Genomic DNA, 14,231 nt, shown 5'->3' on the forward strand with positions numbered 1-14,231 from the left:
TTAAATCACAGAGCCCAAGACAGCTGAATCATTAAATGACTGCTTTTTTCCAGCCCCTCTGGCGTTAGCAAGGACAATATAAATTCCCCAAAGGTCTGAATACAAGGAAATACAATATGTATAATTACAGTATAGGCTTGAATGCTGTTGTAAGAAAATTTCAAATGGAGCATTTATGCTGTAGTTGCACTTTTCAATCTCTACCGCTGCGTGTGTGTACATGTAATGCCCGCTCGAACATTGGGCTTCTGCTTTCTTCAGCCCAGATTCCAATTCCCAAAGTGGTGTAAATCGATGTAGCTCCATCAATTTAAACGGAGCTATGCTGCTTTGCACCAGCTGAGGATCCGGACTGATACTTCTGTGAAGTGACGGGAAATGTAAAATGACATCTAGTCTTTGTACTCTGGGGAGAATGCAAATGGAGGAACATTTTGTAGTTTTATGAATATATATTATGGTGCATATTTAGGAACCTACTTTCTTCTGTCTTTTTTGTTTTTTTATAAGGAGTTTTGAATGGACATGTCAAAAGAAGAGCAGTATGTTGAATCACTTTTCTCTCTTCATTCAGTCAGGGTACGTCGGGTCCTATTCTGGTAACAAAACGTGCATGATACAATCCCACACCACAGCTCGGGGCTATGGCTGCCTGTGCTTAACAAAACTGAAATCCTGCTGCTATTAATCTTTTTCTGTGTAGACTTTGGGCTGGATGGTGCCAGGAAGGCAGAGCCCCAAGCAGCAGACGGTTAGGCTCTGCATCGCCGCGACAACAGCGGCAGGAGAGACATCACAGCACAGGAAGATGCCTGATGGAGCTTCTCCTATAGGGAGGTGCAGCACATGCTTCCCTCCATGTCCGGCCAGACTGCGTGTAGGCATGGTGTGAAAATGGCCCTGCCTCCTCCTCACCCAGTCAGTCTGTCATAACTCAGTGATGAGGTCAAGTTCTTCTCACTATCGGGTCTGGACTGAGCTGGCTGCCTCTAGACTCCATAACGGAGACTGGAGTAGCCAAATGCATGAGTTTCAGCTGGTGACACTCACTGAAGTTACAGAAGTGCTGGGGTAGTTCCTGGCTGCAACCAGAGAGCTGGATCCATGTTTCTTCATGGCTGGCAAATAGTAGCAAGAAAGTACTGGGTCTACTTTCTTGACTGAGACCATCAATACCCTCCTTCAAGGGAAGCACAGTCTGATGTCCCTTTGGGAAGCCTTTCCTAGGCCTCTGTTCAAAAAACCTTCTCTTGACTGCAGACAAATGCCATGTGTTGTGTATCCCTCTTACAGCTAGAAGTCAATGGATTCCAAATAGTCAATTTCACAGTGGTAAGAAACCTAGCTAATACAGGGTCTATTAGGAATTCTGTACAACAAAGAAACTACTTCACAAGAAGGTGCAGGGTGTAAAGTGAAGCGTAGGCTGGGGAAAAGACAATGTTAATGTTGTCTGCCCAAATTAGGGCAGATTCTTGGGGGTGGTACAACCACTTTGCACCACAAATACTGGTGGAATCTGGAGTGAGAGTTAATTTAAAGCCTAAAATCAGGATCTTATACCCTGGAGGATCACCCCAGTACAGGCAGTTACTGAGGTGGCATGGACATGACACACAAGCTCTAACACCACCCGCTCTGCTGCTGGTGTAGCAGATAAATGAGAGTGAGGTCAGGAGACCTCTCTGCCACACCAGTCCCCAGATGCATCTGTGGCCTGTTGGGGCTCTTTGCAGCAGATGTTCCCCCTGAAACAAGGGGACCGGGCTGTCAAACAGGAGCAACAGGATCAAGGGAGAACAAAAGATGAGCTTTAATACATTGACAGTGTATGTAGTTCAGTTGAACCCCAGAAATGGGCAACTTAATTCTACCCCCTTGTGCACATACATTATGAGACAGTCTTTTATTACACTGTAACATACTATTTTTTTCCATAGGCCTCATTCAGTGCACAAGAGAGAGAGCACTCAGGGAACGAGGCAACTGTTTAATACTTTCTCCTCCTTGTTCAGCGTGTGGCCCCATGCCTCATTCACCACATCGTCCACATATTGTTCAGAATAGAGAGTTCTTTTCTTTACAGGTTTTACTATGGCTCCCATTGCCATAGCATCCAAGCCCCTCACAAACACTAAAGAATTTATCCTCACAGCATCCCTGTGAGAGAGGGAAGAATTATCCCTATTTCAGAAGGGGAAGCAAGGCACAGAGATTAAAGCCAAGATTTTCATAAATAGGCATCTACAAAATAAATGCACCGATGATTAGAGACTGCCCAGACACAAATGGGTCTTGTAAAGGTAACCGTACAGGTTATGAATAAGAGTTAATAATATGTCTATGGAAAGTTGACGAACGTTAATAATGTTAATACCGATACAAGTTTATTTTTTAAACGTGCTCCTAAATCCACATCCAGGCCCCTTAACAAGCTTTGGTCACTTGTGGTAGGTCACACAGGAAGTCCGCGACAGAGGCAGGAATACAACCCAAATCTCATGGGTCTTCGTGACCAACCATCTTCTAGAAACCCCCAGCCTCGCTCACTATACACCAGACACTTTCTGCAGAAAATGGGGTTTGGTGCTACAAAGACCAAGCTGTTTCATGACACACAATGCAAAAACTGAAGCATATGAGGAAAGGGTGCCCTGGTCTCCAGGCCATTTCACTATCCAGCACTGCCTCATTCTTTATCCAACACACACAGTGAATACGGCCTAGATCCTGTGGAGAAAACAGTACTGTATATGAGTATCAGAGGGGTAGCCATGTTAGTCTGGTTCTGTAAAAAGCGACAAAGAGTCCTGTGGCACCTTCTAGACTAACAGACGTATTGGAGCATAAGCTTTCGTGGGTGAATACCCACTTCGTCATACCGTATATGATCATGCAATAAAAGGTTGCACCACAGTGCATAAACACAAGGGGGCAGAGTTAACCATGTCCAGTGTTCTAATAAGAGAAAGAGGCAGGGCTCTATATCAAAATGCTTGTGGATTTGGAGGAGTTCTGCTTTCTGTACGATGCACTCTTATGTGTGCCTTGTTTCTAATTTGAACTTGCCTGGCTTCAGCTTCCAGTCACTGGTTCTTGCTATGCCTTTCTCTGCTGCATTAAAGAGCCCTCTAAGACCCAGTATTTTCTCCCCAGGAAGGTATACACACATATCTAGCCACTTCTCAATCTTCTTTTTGAGAAATGAAACAGAATGAGCTCTTTACATCTCTCTTCTTAAGGCATTTCTCTAGCCCTCAAATAATGTTTCTGGCTTTTTTCTGTGCACACTACAATTTTTCAACATTTTTTAAAAAAACGTGTCCACCAGAACTGTACGCAGTATTCCAGTAACAGTTTCACTCATGCCATATATAGAGGTAAAACCATCTCCCTACTCCTACTCCCTTCTCTCCTGTTTATACATCCAAGAATATCATTAGCTCTTTTTGCCACAGCACCACATTGTGCATGTAGAGATGCTTGTCCACAATGACCCTTAGAGCCTTTTCAGAGTCACTACTTTCCAGGATACAGCCCCCTGCACCCCATTCTGTACATACTATCTGCATTCCTTGTTCCGAGATGTATAACTTTGCATTTGGCTGTCTTGCAATGCATTTGGTTTGAGTGGACTCAGCTTACCAATTGAGCCAGATTGCTCTGTATAACTACCCTGTCCTCATAATTATTTACCATTCCACTAATCTTTGTGTCACCTGCAAATTTCATCGGCAGTGATTTTACATTTACTTTCAGATCATTGATGAAAACGTTAAATATTGTCAGGCCTAGTAACACTCCCTGCAGAACCCCACCAGAAACACCCCCATTCTATAATGTTTCCCCGTTGACAACTTCTTTATTGAGTTCTGTCAGCTAGCCAGTTCTTAATCCATTTAACGGGTTCCTTTACTGATATTGTATAGTGCTAATTTTGTAATCAGAATGTTGTGCAATACAAAGTAAAATGTTCATATTACATCTATGCAGTTACCTTTAATTGTCCAAACTTGTCATCTAATCAAAGAATCAAATCCTGTTTGTTTGACAAGACCTATTTTTCATAAAACCATGTTGACCATATATTAAAGGATAAGAATATAATTAATTCTCTATTAATTGAATCTCATATCAGCTTTTCCATTATTTTGTCCAATACTGATGTCAGGCTAACCAGTCTATAGCTACCCGGGTCATCCCACTTGCCCATTTTGAATTTTGGCACAATGTTAGCACTCTTCCAATCTTCTGGAATTTTCTTGATTTCCAAGGTATATTAAAAATCATTGGGCCACAAATCTCCCTTATCCAGCTCTTTTAGAACTCTTGGGTGCAAGTTATCTGGGTTTTCTGATTTAAAAATCTTTATCCCTAGTAGAAGATATTTAATATCCTCTTTGGTTAGTAATGGGTTAGAAAGTACTTCATCAATCTCATGTGATACCATTAGGTTCGAGTTCTGTCAAATGACAGTCCCTTCCCATACAACTGGAGGAATATTCATATTCCACGACTGTACTCTCCTAGTACCAGAGTTTACTCATTCCTTGTTGGCCAATACTCAAAAGACGGTAGCTAGGAACTGTATTCAGTTCTCTTGTATGGTATTGCAGTGCACAAACAGTGAATGACATGGGCTGGAATTTTGAATGCATTGTGATCTGCAAGTACCTACACAAAAAGAATGTAGTTAATATTATGGGGGTTCTTTAAGGTGACAAACTAAATAGTAAGATTCAATGGCTAGAAGCTGAAATTAGAAACAATCAAATTGGAAATAAGATCCAGCTTAAACAGTGATCGTATTTAACAACTGGAACAGATTACCAAGAGATGTGGTAAATTCATCATCATCTGGAGTTTTTAAATTGAGACTGGATGCTTTCAAACAGATATGCTCTACTTCCAGCCCCAGTTATTGGGTTCAATAGTGTTCGCTTACATAGACTGGAAGGATGATTCCCTTCATTGTAGGAAGGACCAGTTGAAATTCTATGGGCTATGATGCAATAGTCCTGGTGGTCTATTCTGGCCTTAACATCTGCGAATTTTATTCACACATTCACACAGGATCAGATCAATGAACTACATGGATTTATACCAGCTCAGGATCTGGCCTACAATTTGCTTCTGTATTCCTAATGTTTTCTTAGCAGCCAAACCCAAACTAGGGTGACCAGATGTCCCGATTTTATAGGGACAGTCCCAATATTTGGGGCTTTGTGTTATATAGGTGCCTATTACCCCCCACTCCCTGTCCCGATTTTTCATACTTGTCACTCTAAACCAAACAGATATTTGTTCTCTCTTTTATTGTATTCCCCTCGACCTAAACACAATCAAACTTCTAGTGGTTGACACATATGGACAGACATGATGTTCTTTGAAAGAAACAAAACAAAACTCTGTAGTTACCAGAAAGAATTCTATTCTCTCCTCCAGCCCTCCCCAGGAATAACGTTATAGAAGTTTTGGGAGGGGGGAGCGGTTCTTTTTTGTTTTACTTTTTCATTTTGCCAGAATGAAACGTTTAACGAGCAGAGAATTACAGCTGATCCCAGCTGAACCAGATAGCTTGAAATGCAGCCCTACATGGCTCCCATCAAGCTGTATTCACCTTTGCTATGATTTAAACTTCATTCAGGCACATCCTGGCTAAAAATACTGACAAGTAACTAATCAACTTCCATAAAATGGAATTTCCCCCTTCACAATAGCAAGCAGGAGTAGGAGGGCACACGAAAGATTTACCTATGCATTTCAAATTAGTCTGACCTATAAAAATGCAAACAGAATCCAGCAAGCAGTGGGATAAAAATGTACATCTAGTAGGTTGGGTCTTTTTTAACGTTCAGGTTTTCATATCATTCGACACCTCATCTTGGATATAACAAGACTACTCATAGATATCATAATGGATGGACAACTTTTCATTAGCTATACTTGCATCTAAAATGTAATCTCAGACAGCGCTCTCTAGACCAAAGGGAAGTGCAGGGTCTAGGAACTACAGCTAGTTTTGAAAGCTTTACAAAACTGATCGCATTCTCTGACACGCACTTTTTTCACACGTTGGACTCAATGCTGTATTTCTTCATGTGCTCTTTCTGCTCTAGTATGTGAACAGATGGGAACAGAAAAACCCAACACCCAATCAGCAAGAGTGTTTGAAATCAGACCAGAACTGTTCACCTAGCTCCATTAGACAGCAGAATGCCTTAGGGCAATCTGAAGATCATGTGGATTGAAATAAGCACACAGTTCTGGTCTTTGAAAACATGGGGTTGTCCTATTCTCGCCAATTAAAGGGCAGAGTCTAACTGGTGAACTTTTAACACATGCTAGCGCTCACTTCACTCAACCCCCACTTATAGGGGCTATCAAATGGGTCGAGGGACTGGATGCCGCAGATGAGACCAAACACCATCAAATATCAAACACACAAACCAGAAACATCAGGCATTCTCATGTTCAATCAAGCTGTGCCATTTGTGCTAGGCTGTGACTTTCCCTTCCATTATAATTCCTTCTTCACTTCATGAGGCAGAAAAAAAAAATCACAGTATTTTAAATCATTTCCTCCCCTCCATGTCCAAATTTTGATTTAATTTATTTTATTTTGTTTTTATTTTTGTACTACTGTCTGCACAGCAGATCTTGAAGCCATGAGGGGGTTTGCGGTGTCTTGCTGGTTCTCCCCAAGGCTGGTGTTTCTTTAAGGTGTGAATATTTACTCCTCCGTACTGATATAAAAGATAACAATTGCCTTCCCTATTTGTGAACATGACTTCACATTCTGGAGTTCTACAATCTTATCTCCAGACCACGACAACAAGTATGTGGGAGATATTAGCCACGATGAACCTATACATTTGCAGTAGGTAACCTGATAACATTAACATATGCCAAGGTTTAATAAGCTGGAGCCAAAGCCTCCTGTCACTCTTCAGCCAAACTCATAAAGAAGGCAATGTGGGGGGGGGGGAGGACGATCTCTTTTTGCAATTAGCCTGCTTGCTGTGTAGCACTCAAATACTGACAGGCATTCAGAAGTAACCCAAACTATCCATTTTGCTTAGTGAGGTTTTTGAGTTATTGAGTTTTTCTCCCTTTAATTCATTTGGGAAACTCAAATTACAATCAATAGGACATCACATTAAAAGGCCAGAGTGTGCCCAGATTCTGAATGCCAGGGAAGGCTTCTTGCACCCTTCCCCCACTCGTGCACCTCAGCAGTTGATAGGCACAGTTTGGTCCTTAATACTGTGTTGTACATCATGGACCTGATTTTCACAAAGAGAAGCCTATGCTCTAAATGTACTCTGCACCTACGTTCATATGTGCAACAAATACCATTGCACATGCGTATGGCTACATAAATCCTTGAGTACTATTTTTCACCCCACATCACAGTAACTGCAGTGTGACAGTATCTGCAAAAGTGTGCAACAAAGTGAATGAAATTCAAGCCTCTTTTTTAAAAACAAAATCAGGTATTAAAATATCTGACTGTCAATAATATTCTGTCCCAGATAGGCTCTGTGCTCCTTGCAGAGATATTGTACCAACAACACAATTGCACCTGATTTTTGGTGGGTTGTGAATGCGCTTCTTTCAGACATTATATGACTTATCAAGTTTCCTGATACTTCTGTGGGATTGAGCAAACTACTCTTTCTTTCCAAGTATCATGCAAAGTATCAGCTAATCAGTGTGGAACAGGTAATGACAGCAATTCATTTTAATCCAGGAAAGGGCTCGGCAAGCATTGTTTCAAGAAGAGCGGGGTGAATTTCCTGACAAGGGATGTAAATTACACACCACTGCTTTTTCAAAATTAGTTCTTAAATTCTGCAATTATGTCACAATTTTCTTCTAAAGGAAGAATTATAAAATATCAGTCAGTGAGGCTTCATTTTATTTACATTTTTTTTGACAGCTAGTATTTTTCCTTTCCGGAAACCAAAATCAGAGCTCATAAAACAAACAGTCACATGCATTTGTAATTTTGCTACATTTATCAACAGCAATCAAATGCATCCTGTAGTCCATATTTTTGTCATCCAAATGTCAACATAATGTCCCATGGGGCTATGAGCTGATCTTTACGAACACCATAGTAAGGGAAGAAACGAGCAACACGTAGTGTCGGAGCTAGTTAATGAAGGATTTCATATAACTTTTTACATCAATTCCCTTCTGAGGCAGGCAAACGTACATCTGGATCCTGACTCTGACTGATAGTTGAGAAAGGATGCTCAGGATGTAACACCCTTTCATACTTAGGAGTCACCATTCCTGGCTTCACACCTGCAGTCATTATCCAGTTGAGAGGGTTGGCAACCTGCCATTTTGGAGAGTGGAGCCAACTTCTCCCCCCAGGATTAGCTAGAAGGAGGTGATTAAACTCCATCTGAGTTGGATTTGAGGGGAGGGAAGACTTGTATTTGCTTCAGATCATAAGTGCTTTACCTCCAGGACAGACGTTGGCTCAGGAAGAGAGAGAAATGAGGCTGTGTTTGATGCCAGATCTCCCATGCTAGAGACTTGGAGTGCACCTGTTATTGTACCAGACCAACCACATTATCATTATTATTATTATTATTTCAATAGTTGCACTTACCCTAACCAGCTGCTGAGGGAAGGGCCCTCTTGAGTTTTCTGGCACATTGATTGGTGGGATGACCCAGTCTCTCTTTTGCCTTCTCAGCCCGTTAGAGTTCTGGGGCTGGCGCCACGGTATTAATGTGTCACTCGGTTGCGGTGCAAGATCCGTAGATGCATTTTTCTTCCCTTTTTGCTGTTTTGGAGGAAAAAGAAAGCAAGATGCAGTTAGCTTTTTCCAAGTGGGAAAAAAAAAATCACCCCTTGGGACTACTGCCACGGTGATGCTTGCTTGCATGGAATGTTAATGCGTCGCTGTAAAAATTATTGTTATTAAAATGAAGTAAACATTTCTGCATCACAGAGGCATAATAGACTTTATTGGCATCTTTGCTGCCACTTCATTTTCAATAATGTATAGAATGGTCATTACCAAATCAAACTGCTTTCCAGAATATATTGTCCTCATTATACCAATTGCAGAAAGCTTTATGAGCGTCTTGGATAAAGAAGTCTGCAATTTTTGAGTAAATATAATCTACTGGGAAAAAAAAACCAAAAATAACAAAACTCCACAGGGGTGTTTTAACTCCACTCTACAACGTTAACCTGCTCATTGGCTTTAAGAGAGTACCAATACCTTTTAGTATATGGTTTTGTGGAAGTAAGCTGGCTGTCCTAACTAATCAGGCCTAGACAATTCTTCTGCTCTGGTGTTGAAAAGGTTAATTATCACAGATCCTTCATTCTGTACATAAAATAACATTTTTTAAACAGAACTTGATTTGGAATATATACATATGCCTTCAGTGAAGGTGTATGCGAAATGTTGTAATATTTCACAGCCTGTAAATCATTTTCTTTTTCAGTGCGTGTGGCAGTTCTCAAGGTTTTGTGAGGGGTATTTTGTTTTATTGCAGGTTTTTGTAAAGACAAAAGGTAGCTGAGATAAAGATTGAAGAATTTTGCATTTGGCCAATTTAGGAAAATTACTGATTTTCCTCCCGGCAAACATTGGCCTTTTATTTTTTTATTTTTTTTTACAGAAAATGCCATTGCCATTCGTGAAGTAGGTGGAATCACACCTGAGCGTTACAAATTCTCATTAAAATCGCAGAGGGGCCATATGTGGATGTTTGTGGAGACAAAAATGATAGTTTCCCAAGATTCTCAATCTTTTTGCCATTCTGCAAAAAATCAAATTGTAGAAAAATTATTAGAGCCAGGAAAGTGTGTGAGTTCTGAAAACAAAGTAAAGAGCTTTGTTATCTTGTGCATCCAGCTATTTTCTATAACAGGGATCGGCAACCTTTGGCCCGCGGCCCGCCAGGGTAAGCACGCTGGTGGGCCGGTTTGTTTACCTGCCGCATCCGCAGGTTTGGCCGATCGTGGCTCCCAGTGGCCGCGGTTCGCCGCTCCAGGCCAATGGGGGCGGCGGGAAGTGGTGGCCAGCACATCCCTCGGCACGCGCCGCTTCCCGCAGCTCCCATTGGCCTGGAGCTGTGAACTGCGGCCAGTGGGAGCCGCGATCGGCCGAACCTGCGGACACAGCAGGTAAACAAACCGGCCTGGCCCGCCAGGGGGTTTATCCTGGCGGGCCGCAGGCCAAAGGTTGCCGATCCCTGTTCTATAATGTATATCAGGCCTTCTTAAGAAGTGACTCAGGCCCAATCCTACAAACATGCACATGCTTAACTTTAAGCACATAAGCAGCCTCACTGACTTCAGTGGGACTAATTACATGCAAAAAGTTAAGCAAATGCTTAAGTGCCTTGTTGGACTGGGGCCACAGAATATATTTACACATTAGTGATGAGTAGCACAATAATTTTACTCCTGCCACAAAAGTTACATTGATCGGTTTACTTAATTTTCCTCACTGTGGGATGCTGCATGGAATAAGATATATAGGGAAAGATTATAATTAATTATGTGGGCAAATTAAATTATTTAGACATCACACTACTTGATTTACAGGTGCACAGTGAGTTGGATTTGCACCTGCAAGTCACTGCTGGCTCAAAAAATATGAGTGCAAATTTGGATGATGCAAATAGTGCCTAAAAATAGGTTACCATTTTAAAATCTGGGCCTTAATGCTGGGTGGATACTGACCTTGGCTGTGATGCTGTATTCCTTGTGCACCCAAAATGCCCACTGAACTCAATGATGTTTGACGTATTTGAGAGAAATTTGGAAAAAATGTTTAGCACAAAGCTTAATGATGAGCTAATTTTTCAAAATATTTAGCCCATTTTCCTTCAAAAAATTTCAGAGTGAGAAAATTTTCAACCAACTCTAACACTAATCCTGGTAACTATAGTGATCAGCCTTAGGACTTGACATGGCCATGGTTTTGTATGCCTTTACTCAAAAGCACCACCACTATTGTAGCATCAGTACTTTGCCGATCACTACTGGGATACATTTGGAAGAGCACTAACTTTAGCAAGTGATGAATAAGGAAACAGCATCATAGTATGGCTCTTGGAGGTACTTCCAGTATGTTTTAGGACAGGGGTCGGCAACGTTTGACACGCGACTCGCCAGGGTAAGCACCCTGGTGGGCCGGGCCAGTTTATTTACCTGCTGACGCGGCAGGTTCGGCCGATCGCGGCCCCCACTGGCTGCGGTTCGCCGTCCCGGGCCAATGGGGGCGGCGGGAAGCGGCACGGGCGAGGGATGTGCTGGCTGCGGCTTCCCGCCATCCCCATTGGCCCTGGACGGCGAACCGCGGCCAGTGGGGACCGTGATTGGCTGAACCTGCCCCGTCAGCAGGTAAATAAACTGGCCCGGCCTGCCAGTGTGCTTACCCTGGCGAGCCGCGTGCCAAACGTTGCCCACCCCTGTTTTAGGATAAAGTAGGTGCTGTTGACATTACCACTAGTAAACCATTCATGAAGTACAATATTTCCAATAGGGTCCCTTCTACTTTAGCACCACAGATGCTTTCCCTCAACCACTGATAAGAGGCAGTATTAAATAAAGAAAATATTCAGAAATGTGTGTCTTTAGAATAGGTCTATCAGATGCTAGCTATGGGGAAGTCTATACTTCTTTTTTTTTTTTTTTTAATTTTTAATTGGTTTGCAGTTCCCAAGTGGGGTTCCTCTGAGGAGCAGGTATTTGGATCAGTTTACATAATTGGCATGTGAGTGTGGGGACAGATTATGAAGGAACGGTCAAATAATTTGTGCTCTGCTGAGTTCACACAGTGGAACACTCTGAACTAAAGACAGACTTGAGAATTAACACGAATCCCAAAGCTCTGTGTATACTGAAATAATTAGTGTCAGATCGGCAAGGCAGTACCAGCCTTTTTAGTCTTTGCTGGCAGGTGACTAGACAGTGACTAGCTTCCTTGTTGCCCTGATGATGTTTTCCTACATTAGAATACATTGTTGACATGTCTCTGAATTTGCTATGCAGAATTTCAAAAAGGGCCTCACAACAACAATCTTATTTATAATAACCCAACAACTCTTTTTCATCTTCATTTGTTGATGTGTTCTAACGGCCTTAATTTCTCTTGTGTTGTTTAAATAAGTTGAACATGTTTTTCTGCTGTTTCAAAAACTGTGAGACAAATGTTGTAACAAAGTCTGGTGAGAATGAATGCCAGACCTGTTCATTCTTCTGACTGAAATATCCAAGAATTTCTCAGGAATAGCAACAACGATCAATTATAAACACCAGCAATCTATCATGTTCTTCTGAACGTGCAAGGATCTAATGCCCAACTCAAATGTGGAATGTAAATATGGAAGCTTAATTATACTAATTGCTAATCCAGCTCACAATTTCATTTTTTCGCTGTGAAACAGTTTTCGCTTAGCTAACCCCTTGGGCTCAGAGATATATGATCTATCTATCCAGATTTTACACAGGCCTCATTGCCATGGTATCTGAGCACCTCACGATCAGTAGTGTATTTATCCTCACAACATCCATGTAGAGATACTGTTACTCCCATTTTACATATGGAGAACGAAGGGACAGAGAGACTTGCCTGATGTCATGCGGGGAGTTTGTACCAGAGGAGGAACTTGAACACAGGTCTCCAAAGGCTGAAGCTAATGACCTAACCACTGCACCATCCTTCCTTTCTACTCTCTTAATACTGAGAGTTCCATTTTAATCTCCCCACCACCTCATTTTCTTTCAGGCCATATTCTGAGCCTGGCTCTCTGTTCTACCTGAGCTGCGTTTGTTGCAGGAAGAGGGGAAGGTGTGATGGTGACTGCAATGTGGCTATTTGTACTATCAGCCAACCCCCAGCAGAATTTATGCTACTCTACACCAGGACCTGCTGCAAGGCAACAGCATTCCACCCGCACTCCCTCCCCTTGCTACATTCCCTGGAGCAGGATAAAGGGCCAGAATGGAATGCAGATTTGGGCCCTCTTGTCTTTTATTTATGTAGGGCCAAATTATGTTGAGGGCAGAGGAAGCTGCACAGCTATAAACACAGGGAGAGACATTGCCTCAGGAGCTGCCTCCTCAGCGTGCGGTCTTCTCCTACAACCAACCAGCTCTGTGGTTCAGCGTGGATGGGATGTGTGGGGGCATCACTCCACTTTATCATCCTTTAGGGAGTGATGTATGCCTTGTGCCATCCCTGTGTTCCCCCAAAAGCAGGGACTATGCATGTCCCTAACCTTTGTGCTTGGGGTGCATAGAGGCAGATGGTCACCTTGTGCTCTCCCTACTCCCATGCAATTGAATAAGGGACAGGCACAATGTGCCACTTACTTTGGGGCCTACATTTGCAATAGTATCATCTTTTCTCCTGCTGATTCTCTGCACACTTAGTGGATACAAACTCAGTGTGACATTTGCCCTTTGCAGATCATTACTCGGTAATCACTGGATCTATTTTAGCTGTTTGTAGGGTCCCTAACAGGTTGGCATGAGTGGGATACCCCATGGTGTATTTCAGACAGATTTAGGGGAATTCCCTGTATCATGACCATGCGAGGAATGAAAACAGAGTCCTCTGGACTATATTTACACTGCACCTCATTCTGCAACAGGAGGGAAAACACATGCCAAACCAGGAATCTAATTCTACTTTCTGCCAGTGGTTTCTTTCCATCCTGGATGTTATGAGGTGGCATTTAAAATGTGTAGTGCTGTGGTCAAGCGCTGTACATTGAACAGTCAAATAAGGGCATCAGCAACACTTAGTCGATTAAAGGAAGCAATAAAGGAGGCACCATAATTCAGTAACGGCACCTGTTTCCTTGGGACATTGATGAATCAGAGAAGTAGGTAGGAACAAAAGCTTGGAGTTGGACCAAAGCCCTTGAGTCAAAGAAAGGAGACTGAAGACAAAGTATGGGGCCAAAGGAAAACTGTTGCAGGGCAGACTAGGCTGGAAAGCAAATTTGTTATAAATTAAGAATTACTGTGATTTGGTGCCTTAATATTCACGTTTCAGCAATAACTGTACATACGTGTAGTTAGTACAAAGGTATCAGGGCAGATTTATTAAGAACTGCTCCTGAAAGGACTGTGACGCTAGCAATGTTATCTGTATTATTTAGATAGTATGTTCTTTTGGGCAGAGACCATCGTTTTGTTCTGTGTTTGTACAAAGGAGTCCTTGCCCATGACTGGGGCTC

At 42.3% G+C, this 14,231-nt stretch overlaps 1 protein-coding gene across 2 annotated transcripts in view; it reads right to left on the reverse strand.

The window, feature by feature from the left end:
- The window catches only part of CDH4 (cadherin 4), a 650,110-nt gene that overhangs the window by 218,074 nt on the left and 417,805 nt on the right, over window positions 1–14,231 (reverse strand). For both annotated transcript variants that reach the window (XM_065414321.1, XM_065414320.1), the window contains one exon: window positions 8,627–8,803. In XM_065414321.1, coding sequence (XP_065270393.1) covers window positions 8,627–8,803 — 177 coding nt within the window. The remainder of the gene's footprint in view (window positions 1–8,626; window positions 8,804–14,231) is intronic.

The sequence above is a fragment of the Emys orbicularis genome, chromosome 12, assembly GCF_028017835.1.
Source record: "Emys orbicularis isolate rEmyOrb1 chromosome 12, rEmyOrb1.hap1, whole genome shotgun sequence".
In the NCBI taxonomy this organism is placed as follows: Eukaryota; Metazoa; Chordata; order Testudines; family Emydidae; genus Emys; species Emys orbicularis.